We start from the raw sequence: 27,637 nt of genomic DNA on the forward strand, positions 1-27,637 counted from the left end.
GTTGAAAACACTTTCAAGCTAAAAGTAACACATACAAACAGTCATAATGGGGGCATGATAGAAATGCAGTTTTTTATGGGCTTTAGCCCTCCCAATTAGCAAAAAACAAATAAATAGAAATGCTAGTTTTATCAGGGAAATTAGTAAATCAACTTGGCCGAGTACTTTGAGTAACTGAAATCAAGACAACTACACCAAACTCGTACATTACAATTACCTACAATAAGACAATTCCCATCAGATGAGTTGAAACCCCAATATAGAAAACTACCGGTTACATTTTACAAGTGGGTGCAGGTATGAAAATTAGCTTGAATATTTTTGAAAAAAATTCTACCTATTTTAGTTTTTAAAATTAAAAATGAATAGATCGTTGATTGTGTTTTTTATTAATGTGACTCTTACAATTTTAGTAATATAGGTTTTTTAATTCATGAAACAAATACATTTTTTTTGAAGTTATGAAATAAATACATTACCAAAGACTATATTAACTAAAATATGAATATGATTGAGTGATTGGAAAATAAAACATGAAAAGAGAGCGGAAGACTGGTTAGTTCTACATGAATATTCACATTCGGGAAATTCTAGCCAATGCAAGGGAACTTTGACATCAAGAAAAGCTCCCTTTGAATAACTTTTAATCACTAATTAAAAAAAGAAAAATGATAATATACATTGAGATCCTAAACCTAACTCTCTTGATCTGGACAACCATAGGAAATGGATTCAGGCCGGAATTTGTGCGGTACCACCTGCATCACACAACTCAGCAGCAATTACCGCAAGAACTAATAATTACATAATAGAAGCAACCTTCGGTTAATGGCTAAATAGTAATACATAGCCAAATCCTAAACAAATTCCAATAAATCTCAGAGCCAGACATCACTGGATACATTTGATCTTGTTCTCACTTGTGAGCATAAGTTCCTATCTAACCACCACCACCAATCATTGCTTACGTCTTGCAGCATTTGCATGCTGAGTTGCTTTACTATCCATTCTTATCCTGTCAGCATACATAGGCAGCCGGATTATCTCATCTATTTCATTCAATAAGTCCTCCTCCGTAATGTTGTCTCTTATGCTTCGCATCACCTATAATAATAAATTAAGTAAATGACTGAGGCCAAGTGCAGAATCAGAGTTGAGGGAAATTAGAAAATGGGATTTAGTATTGGACCTTCTTGTATGTATTAAACTCATTTGGAGTTGATTTATCTGTCCTGACTCGCAAGAATTTCCATTCCAGTTCATCAAAATCCCAGGAACACTCTATGATCTTTCCAGCATAAACTGAGGGATCTGAGTCATCTGCAGATTTTAGGGTTTCAGAAAGTAATCAAAATAAATGCAGTTAGAATAAAACAAGGACCAGAAACTTCAGACTTAACAATTAAACAAGCAACATCAAAATAATGACAAAAAAAATAAAAATAGAACAACATCATGTATTAATAGTAATACTAAAGCATCATTCAAAACAATTTATAGGTACAGCTTCCTTCTCCAACCACTTTTTGAATGGTGCTAGAAACTGGTTATTATGAAAATAACCAAACTTTAACTCTAAAGTAGCATATGAAAATGCGCTACATTGAGAAATAAATAATGCCAATGGGGTTGTAAAAGAGCTCAGTAATTAAACTCGGTTGTTTAGTTAAAGAAACAAGCTCAAGCTCAAGCTCAACTTAGTAACCTTCGCATTCACAGCTGACAAATAACTAGGGTATGTTTATAGCAAATTTATTTATTATATTTACCTAATACCTAGAGAATTGTAGTTTTGATCATTATCTATATCTATCAGTTACCTAACTCCAATTTTCAAGAGTTATATTCTAGATGAGTTTCTATCACTCTGAAAAAAAAACTCCATAATGTGTGAATTTCAGTCACATTCCTTAGTGCAAAATTACATATATTTTTACTTTATCTTCTAGCATAAATATCTGCTAAATACTAAATTAGTAAACACAAACAAAATTCAATTAGAAATTTGATAGAGGAAACAAACAATCAAGCTATAGACAAACTAATATAGCCCTGCTCAAGTTTCAAGTTCAGACAAGTGAAGCTCAAACTTTAAACTTGAGAAAATTTTTTTAGGCCAAGTTTGAAATTCAAGCAATTGACACATTTCGACCCCGTAAAAGCCAAGACTTGTCTTATATTTTGGGCTAGACCTAACTCTACCCCAAGAAGTAACTTGTGTGATGAGGATTACTCAAGTTTACAATGATTACTTTGGTCGTATCTCTAATTAATATAGGATTTTAAACACCTAAAAAACCGAAGACTGAACATCTAGAACGTAGAGATTGTAGGACTGTTATTATTTTTTGGTAAGGCTGGTTCACTGAGATAGTCGTGAGGCTATGATGATTTGATTCTTCGATGCACAACGTCGAGGTTCTCTGCTCTGTTCGGTCTCTCTTTGGTGCTCTGTTTCATCTCCCTTTTGTGCTCTATTTAGCACATCAAGTTAGTGCTCTAATTTGTCTCTCTTTGATTATAATATGCTATGCTTTTGCCTCACTTCTGAGCTCATTTTCTGTTCTTTTTGAAGAAATCATATCCTCACGTGCGGCTGGTGGAGGAGAATCTAACATTCATAAGAATGCAGCTAGAATCACAAGCAATGTGGCTGAAACCGTGGGGTGTATACTGATGAGGATGCAAGATAAATAAAATGCAAACATTGTAAGAAAGATTATATAGGAGGTGAGAATAGATGAAAACATCATTTAGCAGGAACTCGGAAAGATGTTGTAGCGTGCACATCTGTTCCTGATGATGTTAGGAAGCAAATGCCGGACATTGTTCCCAGCTTACAAGAAAAATACATAAATAAGTACAGAAGAGTATGAAGGACCTTCTAGAGGTGAATCTCTGAATGAGTCCGAAAAAGGAAAAGGAAAGAAATTGACAATCTTGCAATCCTTTTCAAGAGAAGGGGAGTGAGCTCTCAAACTACCAACAACTCCATTTTTCAAGAAGAGTTTAAGGGAGCATGCATGCCAAATAATTGCCTGTTTTTTACACCAATGTCATCCCTTTTCATTAGCCAAAGTGGAGTTCCAGGAGATGTGAGATAATTGCCTGACATGGTATTTGATTTAAGTCTTCTTAGCATTAGATTTAGGTTAAACATTTGAAACAAAGTTGAAATGACAAAGAAAAATTTGGACGATCACAAATCTTACTGGAAGAAATGGGCATGCGCAAGGGGTGTTCAACTGTTCATTGGTTCGAATTGACCCAAAAAGCCAAATAATTCTAACCAAACCAATCTAATGGTTCAGATTGAATTGATTAATTGGTTCTCTTCACTTTAAATCCAAACCAAACCAATAGCAATTTCAGATATATCTTTTTTTCAACCCAATCACCGAATTTGTTTTCATTCCATATTTAAATGTTTATATTTATGCTTTTTAAAACTCTAGTACTGATATTATTATCTTTTTTTAGTTATTTTGTCTCAGTCATCTATGTTATCACGTGTCTTTAGTTATATTTACTATCCAGTTTTATCATATTATAAATAAATAAAACTAATGAGTAATGAGTTACACAGTTATAATCATAATAATTAGTATTAATTAAATTTAAAAGTAATATCACTGTTTGCATTGACTTTATAGCTATGTTATTCTCTAAACACAAGTATAAGTTTAAATATAATTTTTCCTTTAGTGGAGGATCTTATGATCCGTGTTACTATCTAATGATACGATCTTTTACCCCCCTCTTGATCCTAAGTAAAATCTTCATGTTGACACATTTACTAGGATAGTTGCGGGACCAGATTGATTCTTAGAAATCTATAGGTGGCTCAATATTTGATTCTGATACCATCTTAGAATTAGGGGAAGGCTTGATTATACCCCACAAGCTAGCTCATGAGGTTACCTTAAAAATACTACTTTTCATATCTCTGGTCATTGTAGAATCTTAACAACTTGACATTATAGATTTCCTATTATATAAAGAAGCGCAATGTTATATAAAAAACAGTGAAGCATGAATGAAGATTATATCTACCAAAACTAAATGAGTAGGACAGATAAACTGAAAAATAAATATTGTCTGACCTCCGAATGTAACCCTATTTCCGTCCATGAGTTTCTTCTTTCCACGCTCATAGAGAAAAAGTAGCTCACGATCACCATCAACCTGTAAGCACAAGCAGATATAAATTAGTTGGCTGCATCATCAACAAACTATGACTGAAAGAGAGACATTAGAACTAATATCCCAACACCATATGCAATAAAGTGATGTCACAACCTCAAATAGAAAATCAACTGAATTCAAATTAGCATATTTCCACTTTAAGAGTCCTTCATGAGTGCGTGGTACATATGGATCGTCCCAACCCTGGTAAATTAACAGTGTTAGTAACAACCTCCATTGAATAAATTAACAAAAGAAAAAAGAAAAAGAAAGAAACACCTTGTTTATAAACAGGATTTGGAAGGAAAAGGAATAGACCATGAAGTAGTCTAGGTACAATGATTCCTTTCCTTCTCAAATCTTTAGCCGTGATTCACAAGTATCAGACCCAGAAATTTATTCTCATGCTGATTATGTTGCAAATAGAATGTATTACGTACATCCCATTTCATAAAGCAATCAAGAATTTCAAAACCAAAGATCAGAAAAGGCAATACCACACATGATTTAAAATACACTGAAGCTTGGCACAAAATAGAAAATCTCATTCTCGTGTTTAGTACATTGAAGATGAGCACTGATCAAAACCCACCTGAAATATAAGACCATCTGCCTCATGCGAGAGTCTTTTTATGAATTCCTTTAAAAGCTTTGTGACAGTAGAGAGCAACCAAAAATCTTTCCTCCTCACCTAAACATTTCGAGTATATCAATAGTTGAGCCACAAGCAGAAAAACGAAGTAGCTTAAAGTATTCTATGATCAATTTAAGGTCAGAGATGCATGCCCTGAATGGTTCCAAGTCATATCTATAGTAAGGATTTCTGCTCTGGTATATACTGTGTCGTTCATGGTTCCTAGGTTCAATCACTTCCTTCTCAAGCATCTTCCACCGTTCATAGAAGGGTCGCTGCGCCAAGTTTGGCTTTAATCAGTAATCACACACAGCTTGGTACACTTCATATCAAAGAATCAAGGAAGGCAAGACAGATAACACAGAAATAGCAGATACAAACAACTTCAATGGGGAAAAAATATGGACATCTTGAATTGTGGTTTCCTCAAATCAAGGTTTTCCATCAGCATATGTTAAGAAAGTCTGACTCGAATTTTACCACATCATCCTTTCGTAAATTCACTGTTGATTACAGTTTTTGAAAATTGCTTTCTGTTTTTAAAAACTGAATTTAAAAGCCTGTTTGTTTTCAAAACCTGTTTTTGGAAACAGTTCTTAAACTTACAAGACCAGATAAACTGACAATGAAGGCATAACAAAGATACATGCAAATAAAATTTAACTGCACAAAATATGGGGCTGAATTCCATCATGCTGTGATACCATGTTAAGGAATACGAAAGTGGGAGGCGAGGGATAGAATCCATGTGTCTAATCTACAGAGCAGAGGTGAATTACAAAGACTGAAAATAATAAATACAGTATAGTCATCCGAATTACTGCAATTCTATGATACTATATGATGTTAAGCACACTATGTACATTCTTTCTAACAAGCTCAAAACAGAAATGGAATCACCCAGCATTATTTTATGCAATCATATATAAATCAAACCTCTATTATTGATACGTGGTTGATTGCCATCATATCATATATAAGGTATCTTCTCTCCTGCTTCTGTGAATCTGGCAAGGTATCAATAACCATCTCACCATCAAGTAATGTGAATTGGTGGGTCTTCTCGCCCAAGCCCTTTGAATACAAAGATACCAAATATCAGTTTGTGTATCATTATCGTAAAAACTGTGTTTAGAAAATTCATTTCTAGGCTACACCCTGATCTTTTATTACAAACAAGGCTGATTAATCAGTAACTAACAGCAGCTTGCCAAGCAAATTTACATCAATCCCATTAAAACTAAAGTTGGTCATCATATTTACAGTTTTACACGTGTGCTATATGTAACAGTCCATCTTGAATTAGGGGTATGTAGGTTATATACATCAAGCTTGTTACCCCAACTTGAGGACTTCTTATGGAATAAACGAGAAGAATGCTCAGTCCAAATGAAGAAAGTGAACATCTATGGAGAATGGAAATCATGCTTCAACAGTAAAGTTCGCAAGATCAGGTGGTGCATATTCGAATGATGGTGGCACTGCAGATATGGCTGGTGAGACCTTTCTGTTTCTGGTGTGAGGACAACTAGTAATCAGAAGTAGCTTTAGTGGTGACTAGAAAATAGCACAACTGTTGATCACCAAGAGGAAAGGGGTATAGAAAGGGAAATGCAGTCTAAATGAAAGAAGAGCACCAGTAGAATTAGATCACAGCACGACAGATACTGCACATTTGGTTGCCACAGGCCAGTCTGGACAAGCCAGTGGTCACACCAGTGGTTTGACAAGATTTTCAAATTTAAGGTTGCATAAAAAAACAGCAAGTGTTGGAAACCTTGTAAAATGGAAGTATAAAAATGAGGGTTAGGGTTTGTTGGAAGACATCGTTTGACATATTACCAGGCAGCACACTAATTTCTTATTCATAGTTTCAATATTCAATACTACAATTGATCAACGTGTTAATGATGAGATGACCATAAGCTAACTTACTACCTATCACTAGATAATGTAAATTAATTATCATGATCACAGTTGATAATGGTATTTACACATGTTGAAAAATCTATTCAAGTTAAAAGCTCTAAGCCTTAACAATCACTATCAGAAATTTTGAAGTACCCCACGTACATCATTTGTACTCCTGCAAGGAAATCTCATCTGGACCCTTCGAAAATTAAAATTTCTATCTATCAAGAAACACCCATCCAATGTTATTAGCATCATATATCGTGTACCATCAGCCTTCCATGTTGCATAATAATAGCGTTGTCGTAACAACTGCAAATTATCCCTGCACAGACCAACATAACCAAATTTAAAATAGATTACAGATAAAATCATAAAATTAATAAGGAACAAAATCGTGAAATCAATGTCGGTAGTAAATTTACAAATCTGAGAAAGTGTACGAGTGAGAGAAAATGATCATATCAAGAGAGAGTGATAGGTCGACTTGTAAGCCTCTGGTTAAGAAAGTATACCAGAGAAGGAATAAGAGGGTTGGAAGTTAGTTAATAGCTAACTCTGGCAGTTAAAATGCCAGCTAGGGCTTACGCAATTAGGAAGTAACAACCTTCCTTAGTAAAGGAAGGGAAGTTAATCAGTTAGCTCATTCGGTTAGAATCAACTGATTAGAGACTGAAGCTGAGAATGCTTATATTGAATATGCTTATATTGAATACAAAATGATCAGAGTGTTACCGCATATATAGAAAGGCTAGAGTACATAACTGATCCTGACTGAATAACTGTCGACTAAACAGTGTAAATAACTATAACTAGAGACATAATTGGTAGTCTGAAGTTCAATTCTTAGCTGAAGAGCTTTTGCTACTGTTTGTGATAGTGTGTGAAGGAAAACAACATGCTTGACGAAGTGAAATAGCCTATGAGTATGAGGCAGCTGTGACTAGCCTCGCATGCATGGGCATCTGCGCTGTTAGTGGAGAGTGAAGCGGAGATTTGCTGGGATCCATGCTTTCCAATGATTAGGCACTTTATACCATATTAGAATGAGAGAGAATGAACATAGAAAGATAGAGAGAACTGAAAATGATTTGAAAGAAAACTGAATAGTGCTACACAGTTGCAGTATATCCTACATATAGATGGGCTAGAGAGCTTAACTGGATCCTAACCATAACTAACTGCCAGAGCTGTACTAGACTATAGCTGGTACACTGTATTTGGTGTAAACCAATGAAAAGATATTTAGTTTTTGTCTTGCCCCTTAGGGCACATGTTAAGGAATCAAAAATAAAAAATATCTAATAAATATAAAAGCATTTAACGTCTTCAAAGTCTGAAATAATTTAAATCAATACTTTCTACCATAAGTAATCAATAAAGAGATAAGTATTTTTTTTGCTCGTTAAGATGTGTTGTTAGGAGACACATCAACAAAATAAGTATGATAGCAAAAGAATTAGCAGCACCCAAGTTTAATGCATAACTACTGTAAAATCAAAATATATGTTAATGGCTCAGATAAATAGACCTGTTGAGAGAAACTGGGTGTGAACCTGGAAATTGTGTATGTCCTCTGGCCTGCATATTAATAATTAGTGAAATAGGTACGCCAAGCATTCGAGGTCCATCAAGCAGGGAAATCAGCAAAATCAAAAGGAGGAAAAAAAGGCAAGATACTATAAAAGCTTTATAAAGGACCCATGTCATCAGCAGCTTAGGTTTGCGCATACAGAACCAAATAGAAGACAGCAGTGAACAAGAATTATACAGCATCAAACTTGAATGATGAACATTTAAAATATAATAATTCCCAATCCCAATTAAAAAAAAATATCTATTCCCTGAATTAAGGAAAGATTTACAGTTTATAAGAAGCATTAGGAACTTATAACGTTTACTAGTCAGACACAAATATTACACAAATTACTCATATTAAAACGTCTTATATTATTACTGATCCATAAATATAGCAATAATCCAATCTACATGTTATGTAGGATTAAGTAACCAGGCTTCTGTTGAATAAGAAAACACACAAATATAGCAATTGAAAATGTCATCATCCCAGCATCAAGTAACATTTTTAAACAAAAGAAAAAGTAAACCCTCTAAAATGAGGGATATTAATAGAATAGTGCAATTTTGGAAAGATATAATGACATGACCAAGCACATCAACTGACAAACACAACAGCCCAACGAGGACAATCAAAAAGACAAAGGATCAAATGATAGTGTAAAAACAAGCATAATACACGCCATTAATTCGTTTATTGTAATATAATTGAATAAAAACGTACAGATGCAATGAAATCATAAAAGCGGAAAAATCATAATTTAAAACTGGGTTCTTAAATCAAAGCAATAAACTCATGCATGAAAAAAAGGCTTACCCCAGCACCCAATTTAAGTGTTTGATAACAGAACTGTCGAAGTGCATCTTGCTGATCAGCAGGTATCTCATCTCCTAAAACATCATCATTTGTCATTCGTGCGTCTGTCTCATGTGTCTCCTGAAGTTTAAAACATGTCAAATGGCCGAGTTCTCTATTTCTCTATGAATATTAGTATATTACTATTAGACAAACAACAAGTAAATAAACTAAAAGATGTAAGGATAAAAATACTCCCCCCTTAATAGATTCTTAAGTGACACTGCCCTCTCCCCTATTTTCAAAGGAACACAATATTTTACAAAGACATTAAAATTTGCTACATTCATGTGAATGTCTCTCTTACGGTTAATTTTATTCTCTACATGATTGTCAGCATCATCCCCAGCTTGTTTTAACCCTTATTGTCAATTTTAGGGCTTAGGAATCCACGATGATTTTCGGTAAAGTTCCCAGGCCAATAGTAAGGGTGCTTAAAGAATCATATCATCTTCTGAAGTCCTAAAATCGACAATAAGGTTTTAAAAAATAGTCCTATCCCTAGACAATGTGAGATCTCAACACACTCCAGGACTAGACATCTAGAGCACGAAGAGTGTAGGACTGATTTTCTTTTTATTGCACACAGAAAGCCATGGGGCCAAGTTGATTGAATAGGAAAATCCACAGGGCCAGACAAATGAAATAGCCACTTGATAACGAAGAAGTTTCTGAATTCAACCAGCAGAGAAAATACATGGAGAAAGAGAGATATAGGAAGATTATAAATCTGCAAATTGCCATTAATATAATCTCAGAATAACACTAACAAGAACTTACAACAAATCCTGCCAGAAGATAGAAAAGCAATTCAGATAGCATGAATAGCAAGAACTAAAATATTGAAATCACTGTATATTTTCAATACCTGCAAATCAGGGCCTGGTATTCCATCATCATCATCATCTGGAACTGCCTCACCATTGAGATCAAATTCAGAAGATCTTTTCCACTCCGGAGTAGGAGGACAAACTACCATTTCAGGCTTTTTTTCATGATAAAATGTATACAATGCCTCAATATAATCAGGTTTATAGATTCCCGGAGGGCGTGCATCAGAAAAATTTTTTATTGCCTACAAGAAGCAAATCATATCCACTGAGACTAAGCAACATCTTTAACAGAGAGAAAATGCCAGTTATATTATAACTCCAAAACTGACCTGAGTAACAGACATTGATGTAGCACGCATGAGATAATGGATGATCATGTATCCTGTACGATTATGCCCATGTGTACAATGAACAAGTATATACTTCTTCGCGTGTTTTTGGCGCGACATAAATTGAATAACCTGGAAATGTCAATAATCACGTGGTTAAAAAATAATAATCCCCCAGTGCATGTTTGGTAATCTTTTTACGATTGATTCTAAAGTCAAAATCAATTCTGTGGAGAAGCTTTTTTGTGAATAGCTTCTAGATGCCATTATTGATTCAGAGGAAAAATAAGTTGATCCAAACATGCATGAGTAAGAGAGTGGCTCTTGCATTTTTTAGGAGAATTCTTTGAACGAGTAGCTTATTTGGGATAAATTAGATAGTGGGAACAATAGAAAATTCTTAAAACTGGAAGCGTGAAATAGGGGTCGAACTTAGAGAGAGCTGCTACCAACTTGAATGAAATTCTTGCTATTCTATTCTATGACTATGAGTACAATATATACAAGGATGAGCCATACAATCTAGGGATTAAGATCAAGTTATATAAGGAAACAATCACAAAACAAATCAACCAAATATGTAGAATATCTCTCTCATTACATACAATATCTCAACAGTTATATTCAACAGTAATTTTAGATTATCTTGTGTGAATGGTGGACCATGCAAATATATTATTATATTATTTCATCATGCTTCTGCAATTGGCTGCAAAGCCATCTACGTTTGGCTTGCCACATCCACCATCAATGGTATTCATTGCAAAGGTCAAAAGATGGTCTTTGAAGTAAACAATGAATTACTTGTTAAGCCAAGAAACAAAAAATGTTTGCGAAATTATTCTAAAAAATTAGGCAAGACTACAAAAATCTTATCAAGCAAGAAACAAACCTCATATACGAACTTGTTCACAGATAAATTATCAGGTACAGAATCCCTCCCCCTGCATTGAATCTAAACAACAACAATGATCATAAAATGTAAGGACAAGAATAGGTGTTGCAGTTTTGAAGACAAAATTAGAAAAGCATGCGTTGGTGAATAAAATATTGCCACTACAAACCTTAACATGCTTGATGCCCTCTTTCTTTAAATCTGTGACTGGATAGTATCGGGAGGTATTCGTCAAATCAATCACAAGACCAAGCTGCACATCAAGAGGAAAAAGATGAAAACACAAGTAAATGTTATGCAAAAAAGACTTGATTCTTGTCTGGCATAGAGCGTTAAATTTCTCTAGATTGTATTTGGACAAACAACTAGATATGTGGATCCTTTTCATATTTTTTCTTGTTTTGTACAAATCTAGAAATTCCTTTCATTTAGATTACTCCAGTTCTTCAAATTAAAAATAAAGAAAAACTCAGTGGCAAAGAAGCAAAAGAAACAGAAGGACAAATATCTAAATGAAGTATGCTTACTTTTCTGCCTAAAACTCTCTGGTTGTGTATCACTTGTTTAAATGAGTATCTTTTACCAGGAGCAACACAATCATTGTATGCTTCACCAAGTGGAACCTTGGAAGGTATCATGAAACAAATTTCCTGGCCAAATGAAGGACAATCCAACCATCCTACATGTAAAAAACAAAATGATAATGCATAATCAATTGTCCATTCACATGTACAACTGTAATTTGTAACATAAAATGTAAACCAATAATCTCAAATATGACTAAAGCAAATTATAACACCTATCAATCTGCATTTTATTAAAAAAAAATCTTAGAAGTGTACTCATTTTTTGTACCACTAAAATCCACCAGCCCATCCAACCCCTAACAGTCCAAAAAAAAAAAACAAAGTGCAAGAAAAAGAGCCAAACTTGTTCCCAAAAACAAACGTTACAACCAAATACCATCCATGATCTGCTGTATGCTGACTCAGCTAGCTGTTTCTACAGCTGCTAGGCAGTTAGAAAGTTATTTTCAGTTAGCTATCAGCAGCCTAGCAATAAATGCATAACAGATGTTCTCTTGTTAAGTTTTTAGTTGGATAGAAACTGTTCAGTGAGAAAGTTAGAGAAAAATTCACAGAAAGTATGAGAAAATAGAAATGTTACTGAAAATTATTAGTAAAAACCAGCTTTAGTACCTGTGGTTAATTTTGACAGATTACTAACAGTAACTAACTTCCAACTGAGTAACAGCCAGCTGATTCATCATCAACTGAATCAATGCACAGCATATACTTTACAGACAGTCAAACACTACAGCAGTATACTACCCTAACTCCACTAGAGCACAAAGGATTGTCCCCATTAGGCAATGGGTTAGATACATGTTACTAGTAAAAGCTGTAAGTTAATCAGCTAGAGAGTTAGGTTGACTCTGTTACTTCAGTTAGAAGATCATCATTGAGCTTATATATACAGACCCATTGTATCACTCAGATTATCTGTTCAATATAGTCACTATTCTTCTGACTCCCCCCTTTGTGATATCAAAAGCTTGAAATTCCCAGAGACAATGACCGACGTCAGTTCTCCTTGTCCGCCACCATCACCTATATGAGAGCTACACCGTTCTCTGCTGTCCCTCCCCGGTGTCAGCTTCAGCGGACTCTACAATCTCATTTTCTCACTCCATCTCTAAGAAACTGAATAATAAAAGTTCCTGTTACGGAAGCAGCAAATTTATTGGTCATAATCTCCATTTATACCCAGTTAATCCAAGAATTCCTTCAAGAGTCAAATCTAAGGCTGGTCAAGATTCAGGTACAGTTAGTGAACGGTGCCTACTTTGGGAGCAACAAGATGCTCTACTACTTTCTTGGCTACAGTCCTCTGCTTCCACACCAATTCTTACCAAAATGACAGTGTTTCAACTATGGGACAAACTTCACTCCCATTTCACTATAGACTCAAGCAAAGTACAGGCCGTTGGCCCGTTGCACACTGATTTGCTCAGTACAACACTAGGAAATTATGAGAACCAAGTCAATTTCAGACTCTACTCATTTTGTGATCCGGTTTCTCCTAAGGAGCAAGTTGATGTTATTCTCAAAAGGCCGAGTATGAATCTCTGGTAAACCTTGTTCACATGAGCAGCAAAATTCAGGCACTGCCATTGATGAGATCGAGTCCCTCCTTCTTGCTCAATAAGTGTGCGTATAGGAGAACAAGAAGTTTTCTATTGAACTTTCAATCAACCTCATCCAAGGTACTCAGTCGTCTCTCGCTCCTTCACCTCAAGCAAACTTCACTAACAACAATTCGATGGTTGGAACCCTAACCATCACGATAGAGGACACAGGGGCAGAGGTGGGTAAAGGCTGAGCAATGACATGTGAAAGTTGACGTCAATCTACAATTAATGGCTGACCATTGACGAGTGACGACATGAAACCACCACCAGTGATGGGTCACAAGCAATAAGTGCTTGACCAATAGCTTACCAACGATGAGAAACGGTAAGCGACAAGCGACGATAAGCAAGAGTATATGACAATATGCTAGCCAACAATTCAGCAGTGAGTGGATTTTCAAACAACTGCACTTTGGTTCTACAAGGAGGCAGCCACAAAGGAAGAGAAGAGGGGAAAAGGTTAGGGATTTCACATTTCAACCTTTCATTTTCTTTTTTCTTTTTTCTTTTTTTTTTAAATTTCATCTGTACGTTCAGTTAAAACAAACAAAGTGCAACCCAATAAATTGAACTGAACCAACTAAACTTTGACCAGCTTAGTTAAGGCGTTTAGCACTAACAGGTTTTGAGAGATGTGCAACAAACTGAAGGTCTTTGATTAGTTCTCCTCACTCCATCTTCCTTGTATTTAAGGGAGAATATTAGGGTAGCTTCTGTTGTATGCTGACTCAGGTAGCTGTTTCTACAGCAGTTAAGTAGTTAGAAAGTTGGTTTCAGTTAGCAGTCAACGGCCTAACCATAAAGTATTACAGAAACTCCCATGTAAAGTCCAGAAAGTATTACAGAAACTGCCATGTAAAGTTTTCAGTTAGTATTCTAATAACAGAAGTCAATATCTTCAGTTACTCTGTAAGAACTTTCTCAAAGTTTCTTGCATATCATTGGTTTAATCAATATAATAAATCCACTATAAAAAATAGTTTGAGATAGGATAGTAGAGTACGAGGAAATATCAGAGTTTATTATTCCAGGGAGCAATATAATTATGTGAATATATTAAATTGCTGGGAAGATATATGATTCAATGGCATTACTAATTATCACTGGTAAGTCAGCAAATGGACCACGGAAAAAACCCTTACCCGGAGGAAGTCTACTTGTATCATATTGTTTAAGGATCTTAGTATGAAATGGCGGATCATATCCGGTTGACTGAGATACTTGCATGGGTCTGTCATCTGAACGTTCTCGCTTCAACCGTCTCTTTCTTTCTTCACGCTCCTAAAAAGATGCAGTAAGTCAGGAATTGTGTTAATGAAAGGATAGGTGAAGGTAAATACAGTTTGAGAAACTAGTTACTTATGAAGCACAAAAAAGCAGCACAATATGTGCCCTACATATGATTTAGTAGCCAAAAAGAATGCGTGTCCAACGCATCAAATTTTGGACTTGTAGTTTTGCTTCTTCTTTTTTCAAACTGTTTATAAAAAATCTCTATCAGACTCTATCTTCCCATTAACCTATTTCTGGTTTCGCTTAATTTCTATCCATGCAAAAAAAAACAGCTAAAAGCCCTCTACAGCATTTTGATTATGCTCTTTATCGAGCACCAGAAAATCTAATCCAAACAACAATAACTGTTATTATGAGAAGGAAAGATAGAGAGTGTGACAGGGAGAGGAACAATCGGATGGGGATGGGGATAAGACTTAAGAGACAGATAGAAAGAAAAAAATCTTTGCCATTTCAAAACCAAGTTTGCTTGACGAAGATGCTCTGTATAATTTAACAAACAGCAGTGAAATTCGGACACCTTAAATTCATCTTCAATCATAAATCATAATTTTCCTTTCATCACAACTCGCAAAAAATTGAACTGAGGTACTCCAAGCAGTTTCCATTATCCAATCACTAAAATTACAAGCTAGATACATGCTCAACTACTAACAAAGTTATGTTACAGGTCTCAAGTAAGTATCTAAATGGACTACTACGTGGGTGCATCTGCATGGATTAACATAGTATTCACATTGTAAAGTATTCACATTGCTCCCTTTTATGGCAGGATATGTGGATTCAATTCATTTCAAACAGTCATAAAAAATGTATAATCTGATAATATGCCATGTCAGGTTAGTGTACAAGCTTGAACAGAGGAAGACGGAGCTTGACGAACACAGGAGAGCACTTCAAATGGACACTCAGATTAAGTGTTCCGGGTCGCAAAACGGGTCGTGTACCCAAAGCAACCTGAAGTTGGGCTCGTCAAAATCGTTCAATTCTAACGGTTATACGCACCCACTTGACCGAGCCCAGGAAGCCACGCGGCTGAGCACGTCCTGGACCCTCAAGATCGTAAAAACGTTTGATCTCACGAGTGAGACTGCGATTTTAACTACATTGCTCCAATAGACCAAATTATAGAAAACTCGTGTATTTTTATGAGTCGCATACCAGGCAACAACAGAATGAAATTTCTAAGTTAACCAGAATCCTAACTCCACTGGATGTGAAGCCAGCTGTTCATCATTAATATCAAACACTCAAATCATCATATCAGGAAAACAAAAGGTAAATTGATCATGCAGAACTGCAAATAATAGTTTGCGGACCATGTTAGGATTCTCTTATCAAGCTATTCAAGGATTAAAATGTCCATATCAGGAAGCACCAACTCACATCCTAAAACCATAAAGGTTATTTGAAGCATCAGTTTATCACTCCCGGAAAAAAAAAAAAAAAAAAAAAAAAAAAAAAAAAACAGGTTCCTATCAAATACAGGTTCCAAGCTCACAAGTCGCAACAAAACCAAATGAAAATGAGAAGAACTTCACCAGTTCATCCCAGAAAACGAGAAACAACCATCACAGTAGTCCTAGTCCAGGGAATCAAGCAAAATAGCCAAATAGACCATCACAATCATGATTCTAGAAAATGATAAAATGAAAATAACAGAGAGGAAATGGTACCCGGCGTGCTATATCAGCTCCAGATTCAATGCGCTCTTCGGGTGCAGTAAACTCCTCGACATGTATCCTCTCCTCAAAAGTATCTTCATCTTCCTCAGGGACCGGCGAGGCATTCAAGTCCATTGCGACTATCATCAAGCATCAAGCAACATTCGCCCGCCACCTTAAAAATCCCAATAACCCTAACAACTACTTCTAGCTTGCCACTGATCACTACAATCCTTTCTGCCTGCACCATTCAAATAAATAAATCAATCAATCCTCGTTACACAACCGTGCCCGCAAATTCTACCAGCTCAATAAATAGCTAAAGGCTTCCACCAACTACACAAATTCTCAAGCAATTTCAGAGATTAATAAAATCACGGGAAAACTCAAGCTAGTAACGAAATTCACAGCAGAATCAAAACTCACACGATAATCTTGAGAATCAGCAAAAGCAAGAGCGGAAGAATCGCAATTAGCAAACCTCAGCAGACGAACGAGGCTGAATCGAAGAGGAAACTAGGGCAATTGAAGCTTCGTCGATCGCGAAGGGTGAAAGAGGAGCCCTAGGATTGTGGTGAGCACAGCGAGAGTGAGAGCGAGCTCGTGTTCGAAACCCTAGACAGAGAAAGTTTGTTGGTTGTTAGTTAGAGAGAGAAAGAGAAGTGAGGTTTGTGTTTTTGGGTTTGTTTGCTTTGTTTTATTAATCCACGATGTCTCAGTGAGAGAGGGGCGCAGACCAAAAAAACGCGATCCCAGAAAGCAATATATATATATATACACACATATTTTATTTTATATTATTATTATTATTATGTGAAATTAAAATAATTAAAATATGAAATTGTAACTTTTTTAAAATTAATCCTTTAAAAAAAATTAATGTTGATGTAAATTTGATTTGACAAAAAATGGCATAGTACAAGACCATATATTTAGCACCAATTTTGGATGAAGAGTAAGTGGCAACCCTATGAGATTATTCTAATCCCCAACTATAATATGTGTAGATGTGTTGCAAAGTACAAGATCTAAGCAAGGGGAAAACGCTTTGTTCTCTCTCTTAACCGTTTTTCTAACGTGTGTAGATGTGCTGTAAAGTACAAGATCTAAATTATTATCTTACTCTCACATGTGACACGCGCAAGGGAAAAACGCTTTACTCTCTCTTTTTTAACCGTTTTTCCCATTGCTCGAATCATCGCTTGAAAATGGTGGCACTAGCAAGGAGGCTTTCTATAGATCTCGTGTTGATCTGAATGTTCCTACAACAAAGCATGTGACTTTGTATAAGGACGCTTGTCTCTGCGTTAATGGTAGAGACAAAGTTGATTATATTTATAAGGATATTCTTTTGGAAGATCTTAAGGGTGAAATCACCCTTACTAAAACAAAGGATGAGGTTGAGGAGCAAGTGGACCTTGAAGAGGGGTGTTTTCCACTGTTAGGGTTTTTTTTTGCAAAAAATGGCATAGTACAAGACCATATATTTAGCACCAATTTTGGATGAAGAGTAAGTGGCAACCCTATGAGATTATTCTAATCCCCAACTATAATATGTGTAGATGTGTTGCAAAGTACAAGATCTAAGCAAGGGGAAAACGCTTTGTTCTCTCTCTTAACCGTTTTTCTAACGTGTGTAGATGTGCTGTAAAGTACAAGATCTAAATTATTATCTTACTCTCACATGTGACACGCGCAAGGGAAAAACGCTTTACTCTCTCTTTTTTAACCGTTTTTCCCATTGCTCGAATCATCGCTTGAAAATGGTGGCACTAGCAAGGAGGCTTTCTATAGATCTCGTGTTGATCTGAATGTTCCTACAACAAAGCATGTGACTTTGTATAAGGACGCTTGTCTCTGCGTTAATGGTAGAGACAAAGTTGATTATATTTATAAGGATATTCTTTTGGAAGATCTTAAGGGTGAAATCACCCTTACTAAAACAAAGGATGAGGTTGAGGAGCAAGTGGACCTTGAAGAGGGGTGTTTTCCACTGTTAGGGTTTTTTTTTTGCAAGATTTCTGTAGAAATCGATCTCCATAATGTTTCGACATCTAGGGTGTGCATTCATAAGAGGAAATATCCAGTTGAATATGAGGGATTGCACATGGTTTTCTTTCATTGTGGTAGGTATATGCACAAGATGGAGGCACGTAGTTTGTTGAAGGAAGGATCGTTATATGAATATGCTACAAAGGGGAGTGGTGAGGGATAAAGGTTTTGCTAGGAAGGTTGATGGGAATTTTGGATTGTGGATGGTGGTTCAACAGTTCAAAAGACCTAGAAGGGGTATGAGTTCGCAAACAACAAACAAATGTCATGTGTTCGATAAAAATTGTGTATGTAGTGAATGGAGCTCGAGTAAGGTAATGGTACCTAGACCAAGGAAGATGACGACAACTAGGACAAGAAGATTTGATCCTTTAATTGCAAATGATGTAGAACCTTCGCTTGATGATGTCAATGGGGTGTTAATGTGCAAAGTGAGACAATTAATGTTGAGGGATGTTTATTAGGTTGCAATAGAGAGGCTACAACTGCAACTTTTGTATCAAGTACAAATAAGAAAAGCAAGGTACCACGTACCAAAAACAAAGCACATGGGAGTAAATACTTGGACGATTGGAGATGGTTTCCCTATCATGCTATGGCCTATTATTTAGATTCCCTTTCTTAGTGTTGTTGATGCTCATGCCTTTAGCTCCTTCATAGAAGTTAATTTAAAGAAAACCTACAAGGATTTGGTGAATCAGTTTGGTGCTTGGGACCTTAACTAGCTTGTTCGTAAGCTACATGTGTTGGTCATAAAATAAATTCTCATTGTTATTCCTCCAAGTGAATTGATGGGAAGGATTTTATAGCCTCAAATCTTGCGACTAATGGTAAGTTCTCCTTGGCTTATGGATACTCATTCCTTGGCTTATGGATAATCAGTTTGGTGCTTGGGACCTTAACTAGCTTGTTCGTAAGCTACATGTGTTGGTCATAAAATAAATTCTCACTGTTATTCCTCCAAGTGAATTGATGGGAAGGATTTTATAGCCTCGAATCTTGCGACTAATGGTAAGTTCTCCTTGGCTTATGGATACTCATTCCTTGCTTCCCACAACCCTACTGTTCATAATACGATTTTTAAACCGATTTGTAAATGGAGAAGACCTTAATTGGTTATACTTTTCTTATGGAAGGCGGTTAATGATATCCTCCTTACTCATGAGCATAGACACATGTCTAATAATCCCTCTTGTGATATTATGGTGTAAGTGAGTGTTCAAAACGTCGTCTTGCTGCCGCTCCTCCCGCAATAAAAGATGACCTGTTGTAGCTTTCTTTTAGAACTTATAACAATCAACATAAATGATAAGAAATAAACCAAACATGGAATTAGCATAGGAGACTAAGTATAAAGTAACTATAAAAAACGAGTAAGAAACATAAAAGAAAGGGCAACGACATATGAAATAATATTGCTATCGTGTCCCGTCTCAAATAACAAACCCGCAATGTAAATAAACAAAGCCACTGATATGGTAAGTAGATAAATAACCAAATTGAGATTTCTGAATTCAAATATGATGGAGTGGTCAAGCTGACAGCTAGAGTTACCATTCAGAAAATCAATAAATTTTCCAATAGTGAATGAGAGTGGGGGACACCAGAAAAAAAAAAAGCAACCCTTAGAAAAAATTGACATAGATCGTCTTTCCTAACTCTATCTCTAAACTTTCTAGAAACCGACATCTGAATTCCTAATCTTACGAACGCTTCTAAAAAGAAAACCATTGTCGTGAGAAAGATTTGGTAGCTAGTGATATTAATACCACCTATTTTTGAAGTTATGGGCGGCATGAACATGAGACAATAAAAAGCAACGCGGCTGATGCACAGTAGCAGCGCATGGGTCTGTGAATTACGTTGCAACTAGAAAACAACATCGGGTTCATCATAGTACAGTGTTGGATAGTTGTGTTATGTGTCTTCGTTTGTGGTGGAAGAAGACGATTTCATTTCGTGGATTCTTGATTCTGTTGTGAATCTTGTATGATATCATTCGTTACCCATAGTTAAAGATTTGATTGTTGATTCTTCTTAATCCTTGTTTCACTCTGTCTCCTATTATTGAGATTCAGTATCTTGTTGTGTGCATTTACAACTGTCGTTGAAGATTGCTTTTGGGATTTTCTGGATTTTCATGCATCTGTTGATTGAAGATTGTGTTTTAGGTTTTTTTGGATTTTGAAACCCTTGATTTCTTGACTCTCTAATGATTTTTTCTACAATGGCTAATCCATTTTCGGACCAAACTAGCCCCTATTACCTCATCCTAATGAGAACCTAGGATCAATGTTAGTGACTGAACCCCTAATAGGTAGTAATTACCATGCTTGGGCTCAAGCTACGAAGCAAGCACTCCATTCTAAGAATAAACTGGAATTTATAGATGGAACCTCAGTGAGACCTGGTATAAATTTCACATATAAATTTCTATAAATAATAATACTGTTTTTATTTTTTGTTCATTAACATAAAACCATCTGATGAAGTTGACACAACTATCACCAATTTGGAAGCTCAAGAAGCAAAGATAGATACGGTGACGACGCTGCTAAAGCTGAAGTTATTGTAGGCGGCGTCCTCTTCAAGCACTCCGTGTTGTGCAACGCATGGAAGACCAAATGAAGGCTCGGAAGAAGCCTCAGAAGACATTATCCCGCACCGGATTCGGATTTGAATCTGAATCTAGATCTGAATCAGGCTCCTCTACTATTAGAGATAAGGTGTAGGATTGAGTTGACAACTCCCAAAAGTCAGCTATGTTGACTATTGTAATTAGTGTTAATTACTCTTGTGATTAGTGTTAGTTAGTTCATCTAATTTTAGTTAGTTGGATAATGATTGTTCTTGTATAAATATGAATTCTTCTCTTTGTAACAACTACCAAGAATAACAGTTTTTAGTAGAAATATTTTCTCTCTCTTCTCTCTCTCTCTTAGTTTCTTGGATTCTGAAATGGTATTAAGAGCTGGAATATTCCGACAAAAATGGCGACCGAAGCTCAAGATTCACCGCTGCAATCGCAGCCTATTCCGCAACCTGCGGCTCAACAATCACAACCTATTCCGTCGTCTACATCTCAACAACCACCGCCACACTCTCTCTTTTTTGCGTCGTAAACCTCTACTTTGGTTCCTCATTCCATAGCTGAAAAGCTTACTGATTCGAACTTCCTGTTATGGAAGCAACAAATTGATCCTATTATTACCTCACATCGCATGATGCATTTTCTCGTTGAGCCTGAAATTCCACCGGAATTTCTTTGTGATGAAGATCGTCTTACGAATCTCCCAAATCCGGCATACATCCTAGTTTCACAAAAGGAACAATTGGATATTGTTCTTGGTGGTTTACCTAGTGAGTATGAAGTGATTGTAAATTTGGTTGCAATGAATCGAAAATTTCATGCATTCTCTATTCAAGAGATTGGTGCATTGTTTCTTACACAAGAAGCCATAAATGATAAGTCCAAGCAGGTGCCTGCAGTTGATTTCACTGTAATTGCTGCTACTATTGAATACAATTCAGGTCAGAACTTGAATCATAATTTGGGAAATCAAGTGGCTCAACCTCCAGCAGCTCAAGAATCTGGTGATTATGCATCAAGGGTAAATCATTCTCCTGTGGATGGTGGTGATTATGCTAGAGGTGGAGGATATAGAGGGTGTGGCCGTGGTAGAGGTCGTGGCTATGTCAAGTGTCAAGTATGCTTCAAAACAAGGCACACCGCTTCAGTTTGCTATCAAAGATTTAATCATAATTATGTGCCACCCGCCCACCCCCACCTCCACAATACACACAACAATCTACATATACACAACAGTCATCACCTTACGCTTCTCCATATCCTTGGAATTCACATTCATCATCCCCATATCCTTTTCCCACTCCTTCTCCATATCATGCTAATGTCGCTTATCAACACTTTCTTCAGTCAGCCACCCCTCAGTTTGGTGTTTGTCCATCACTACAACAACAGTTCTTCAATAACCACCATGTGCCTACTAGGGGTCCTCATTAGTCTTCTCCAGCTTCACTAGGTTCTCTACCATATATCCCTCACCAGCCATATTCTTTTCAAGTTTTTTCCACTGTTGGAGGGCCATCTGCAGCTTATACTTCAGTGCTTAAAGCTGGTTGGACCCCTGATTCAGGAGCTTCCATTTATGTTACTCCTCAAGAACAAAATATTCATCAAGGGCAAGCCTTAGAAGGAGCTGAACATGTTTTTGTAGGAAATGGCCTTAGAAGGAGCTTCCATTCATGTTACTCTTCTTGGTTTAAATCACCTTTTAATCCTAATCACACACTTGCCTTTAAGAACTTGCTGCATGTTCCTTCCATAACCAAAAATTTGCTAAGTGTTAGTCGGTTTTGTAAAGACAATGAGGTCAAATTTGAATTTGATGATACTTGTTGTCTTGTCAAATCACAGGGTTCTAAGGAGGTGCTTCTCTATGGCTCTCTTGGACCTAATGGACAGGGGCGGACCCACAGCAAGTCCAGGGGCTGAACCCCCTGGAAAAAAAAATTCAACTGACCCCCTATAATATGTTTTTTTTGAACCCTCTGAGTTTTTAGATTTGCACCCAGACCCTCCACTTACTCCTCTCTCACACACTCACATACTCTGCCTTGCCTCTGATACTCACGACTCACGCTCTCAAGTCTCACTCTCACTCTCACGAATCAATTCACGCTCACCACTACCAGTTAGTCACCACGCCCAGACGACGCCCTCCCCCTCTTCGCCTCTCGCACCCTCAACGACACGGCGACACCACCACCGACCACTACCACGCCTCGCCTTGCCTTCCCTTCGTATGCAGGTATTTTGTTTTGTTCCTTCTTGAGTTCTTGTAGATGCGTGAATCGTGATTGTCAGAAGGGAAGGAGCGGAGGCTAGGATTTTCTTCAGATGGTGAATGTCTGAAGAATGAGAAATATTTTTATGAAACCCTAGGTTTCAAAATTGGGGGAAATTGATTTTTCTTTCCTGTGGCTAGTTAATGTTTCCAACTCTTCATATAGCTATGCGTTTTGGAGACAAGATATTGTTGGTTAGTTTTGGAGACAATGGTCCTATGCGTTTTGGATATTGTTGGTTAGTTTTGGATATTACAGGGGTTTTTTGTTTCTTGATAAGGAATCTGAGAAAGGATGATGAATCAAAATTTCTTGGAGAGATGCTATATTTTTGTGTATGCTGCTGATTGTTTTTGGAGAGAAGTGCTTTCGACTATACAAGTTCACTTGCTTGCCAAGATGCATGTGTGATGTTATCATACTGCTGCTGATTATACTGATGTTTGACATATAATGATGTTGATCTGGTTTTGGCTTCATTCATATCTACTATATCTCTGATGTGAATTCAAATTACTTGGCTGATCTATCTGAAGATTTGTTAGAAGTATGCGTATAGTGCTAACTGATTTCTGCTGAGAAATTGGTCCTGGTTCTACTGATCCTTCTGTCATGGTTAATGTGGGCTGGTAGTATACTGCTGCTGCTACGAATTGGTACTAATATCTTGTGATATTTTTCTGGTCCTACTCTCCTCGGAGCGGTGCCATGTCATATTGATTTAAGGTTGTTGGTCCTGCGTTTTTTTCCTGCTTGGGGACAGCTCCGTGGGATGACCTTATGGTGTTTGCAAGTTTCAAGCTTCATTTTCCCTGCTGTTTTGTCCTTTTTGGAAGGATGTCTTTCTTTACTACACTAGTGTTTATGTTTGTTTTGTTTCATGTTATGTTTTCTTTCTTTCTGGTTTGATCTACTAGTTAGTTAGTTTACCTTGGCAAGAGAATATATCTTGCCTTGGTTTCTTCTCTTTTATTTTGATTGTAATGCTACTGTTTATGCTTTCCTCCTTTTCTTTGTATTCCCTTTTTGGGAGCACAATCTTTTTCCTACCATGATAAGGCTGTTCTCATGATCTTTCTTATTAATGTCATTTCTATTTTCTCGAGAAAAAAAAAATTATAGTTGTTTTTAATTATATTTTTATCGATGTGCTCATTTGAAAAATTTGAACCCCCTGACCCTGGGGTCCTGGATCCGCCACTGCTAATGGGTTTTATCACTTCCCTTCACTTCTACCAGCCAAGACATCAGTTCCTAGCTCTTCTTCATCTTTTTCATTCAATAAATCTGATGTAACTAAGACATTAGATCCTAGTTTTGTTTCATTCAATAAATCTGATGTACATTTTCATCCTATTGTGAATTCAGTATCTTTTTCAACTTGACATTCTAGGCTTGGCCATCCTAATAACAATGTAATGAAGCAAGTACTACAATCATGTAACATTCCTATTCCTAATAAAAATGAGTTTGATTTTTGCTTCTCTTGTGCTATTGGAAAATCTCATAGGTTGCATGCACCTTCTTCTACTACCATTTATCATAAACAATTACAGCTTGTTCACACTGACTTATGGGGACCAGCTCCTCTTCTATCCTTTGGAGGTTATTATTACTACTTGTCTATTGTTGATTCTTTCAGTAGGTATACATGAATATATCTACTTAAAGCTAAGTCAGACACAACTTCAGTTTTTCAACAGTAGTAGAAGCAAGTTGAAAAAATAGTTTGGTACATCTCTACTTGCTGTTCAATCTGATTGGGGGGAGAGTATAGGCCTCTCTCTAAATTCCTCGCAGATAATGGAGTAATTCACAGAGTTGCTTGCCCTCATGCTCATCACCAAAATGGTGTAGTTGAAAGAAAACACCGACACATTGTGGAATTAGGATTAACTCTGTTATCCCAAAATTAGCTTCCTTGCAAATTCTGGGATCAAGCTTTCTAACAAGCCCCAAGGGCTAGGTATGAAAAACTAAGATTAGTTTTCCTTCAATTTGGTTTACTCCTAGTAAGTGTGATCCTTCGTTATTCATCTACACCACTTCATCAACCACCTTGTATGCATTGGTGCATGTGGATGATATAATCCTTACATGGCCTTCTCTTTCCTTGGTCAAAAAGTTTATCACTAAACGAAAAGGTGTTTTTGCCCTAAAAGAGCTTGGTCAACTTGATTATTTCTTGGGAATTGAGGTCAAGCATCAGCAAAATGGTACTCTCTTGCTCTCTCAAAGAAAATATATCAAAGATCTTATAGAGAGAGCTAAGATGGAAGACTGCAACCTATCTATTCTCCTATGATTTATGGACTCAAGCTTTCCAAAAGTGGGGATACTGCTACTCAAGATCCAACTTTATACAGATCACACTACAACAAAAACGGCTTTTAGTGGCAATAAATATTGCCTTTAGCGGCAATAAAGAAAGCCGCTACTTCATTTACCGACAACCACGTGTCAGCCGTTGTATCGAGGGTCGGTAAAATATTTACCAACAATTTTTCCGCGTGCCGGTAAAGACTAGTGAAATGGCCGGCAAAAATGTTCTATTTTTTGCGGCTATTATTTGCGGCCTTTATTACTGCCACTAAAACACATTTTTATTTGTCAACCATGTTCTCCTAGGCAGGCATTTATTATAGCCACTAAAAGCCTTTTTTTTAACTCATAGCCACTAAAAGCCTAAAGAGAATTATAAAACTTTATTAATTTCTATATATACATAACAATTTATATTATATGTATTGAATTTGAGTATCAAATATAATAAAATCAAATTTGAAACATCTCAAAAAATTTACATTAATACTCTAACAATAGAAATCTTTGATAATAAGAAATATTGCATAACTAACCCATCAAAATTCCTTCGAACCAACACATTTCACCAAACCCACACTAAAATATCAAGTCAGTATTTAGCTATTACAAGTTCATGGGCTTCAAAATAATACCATGTCTCAAGTGTACTAACATTCAAATCTAGTATATACTATCATTTTTGTTCCAACAACTTGATCATAACATAAAGACATAATGCAATAGTATGTAATTCATGAACAAATTCTTCAGCATTTAATCCTAGTGAAGTCTTCCAGAGTTTGATTTCTCAAAATCAAAGAGTATGCCCTGAAATCATTATATAAAAAGAATATATTAGTCCAATGATACACAAATCATAATCCATAATGTAAGCAAATAGAAACTTTGATTTATGTACCTTCATTGTAAATGGAAATGTTACAGATATAGATGCAAAAGTGAACCTGAGAAAAGTTATTATTGATACCTTAATCCAAAGTAGTGAACAATCAAAGTTTCTCTAACCATTTATGTGCCTTCATGGGCACTGTTAGTGTTAGCATCAGGTGGAACCTAATAAAATAATAGTAAGACATGATATATATAAAACTTACACTATATCATCAAAAGTTTAACAAATATGTTTATAAGAAGTCTTACTTGTCCAAATAAGCTTCCGCTAAGGTTATGAAGCATAGATAAATCTGTAGGAATAAATTTGCACATCACTTGCCTCATGAAAGATAATTCTAACAGCAACCTTTCTTGATTTTGTTTCATCATGGTCATCTCTTCATCTTGTTTTTCCTTTAGCTCCTTCATCTGCTTAATTTCTTCATCATATCTTTCATTCGAACCTTTCATCTCTTGCTCTAATCTTTGGAACATGTCTCTAGATAAATTGTTCATAGAGATATTCCCTGATAAAGATTTAGTACCCCACAACGTAGAAGGAGTTGGACCAAGTCCTAAACCACGAACATAGCCACTTCTTTCAGGTCCAAACACTTGGGTATACACATCCCCTTCCCAAGCAACACTACCATCAGACTGTTCATTAGAAGTCCTTCCGTTGTTCAATTTTTCTTGTATCATATCCTAAGAATTACATAAATTGAAATATATAACCCATATAATAAACATTCAAGATATATAATCAAATAACCACACACATATAACTTCTAAATGATATAATTGAAAGAGGAATCTCACCACAGTTTTTGCAGAAACCTCATCTAATGGTCTACCATCTTTGCGTTTCTTATGAGTTAACATGAAAACTTCTGCTCGTGTAGGCTCTATCCCATCTGTGGCCTACAAAATAATTGATGTTAAATTCTTATCTACCTGTACAATTTGTCCATGGCATGAGAAATAAAAACTACCAACAGAAAATCACCAGTACAAATAGCTCAAATTTTATTCAGTTACAATACAGAAAACCCAACCTAATGCATGTGCTGTCATGTTTTAAATAATTGGACTCATTCAAAGAACCAAAGCATTTGCATAACATCTCTTCATCCATTAGCATTCCTATAC

The 27,637-nt window shown here is 36.2% G+C and overlaps 1 protein-coding gene across 2 annotated transcripts; it reads right to left on the reverse strand.

Annotated features, from left to right (window-relative positions):
* Positions 1-490: 490 nt before the first annotated feature.
* LOC130749372 (uncharacterized) lies at positions 491-17,080 on the reverse strand. 2 transcript variants are annotated; one of them, XM_057602718.1, is made up of 18 exons: positions 16,851-17,080; positions 16,382-16,610; positions 14,555-14,693; positions 11,749-11,900; positions 11,391-11,474; positions 11,219-11,281; positions 10,327-10,458; positions 10,033-10,239; positions 9,126-9,245; positions 8,262-8,311; positions 6,893-7,055; positions 5,756-5,893; positions 4,972-5,094; positions 4,778-4,876; positions 4,300-4,389; positions 4,104-4,185; positions 1,190-1,320; positions 491-1,104 (listed from the first exon to the last, which is right to left on the reverse strand). In XM_057602718.1, the coding sequence occupies exons 2-18, from the start codon at positions 16,514-16,516 to the stop codon at positions 958-960; spliced, it is 2,055 nt and encodes a 684-aa protein (XP_057458701.1). In that variant the 5' UTR covers positions 16,517-16,610; positions 16,851-17,080; the 3' UTR covers positions 491-957. The 2 variants fall into 2 exon arrangements, with proteins under 2 accessions (XP_057458701.1, XP_057458700.1); XM_057602717.1 differs by having other exon boundaries at positions 16,796-17,080.
* Positions 17,081-27,637: the final 10,557 nt, after the last annotated feature.

The sequence above is a fragment of the Lotus japonicus genome, chromosome 3 (assembly GCF_012489685.1).
Source record: "Lotus japonicus ecotype B-129 chromosome 3, LjGifu_v1.2".
NCBI lineage: Eukaryota > Viridiplantae > Streptophyta > Magnoliopsida > Fabales > Fabaceae > Lotus > Lotus japonicus.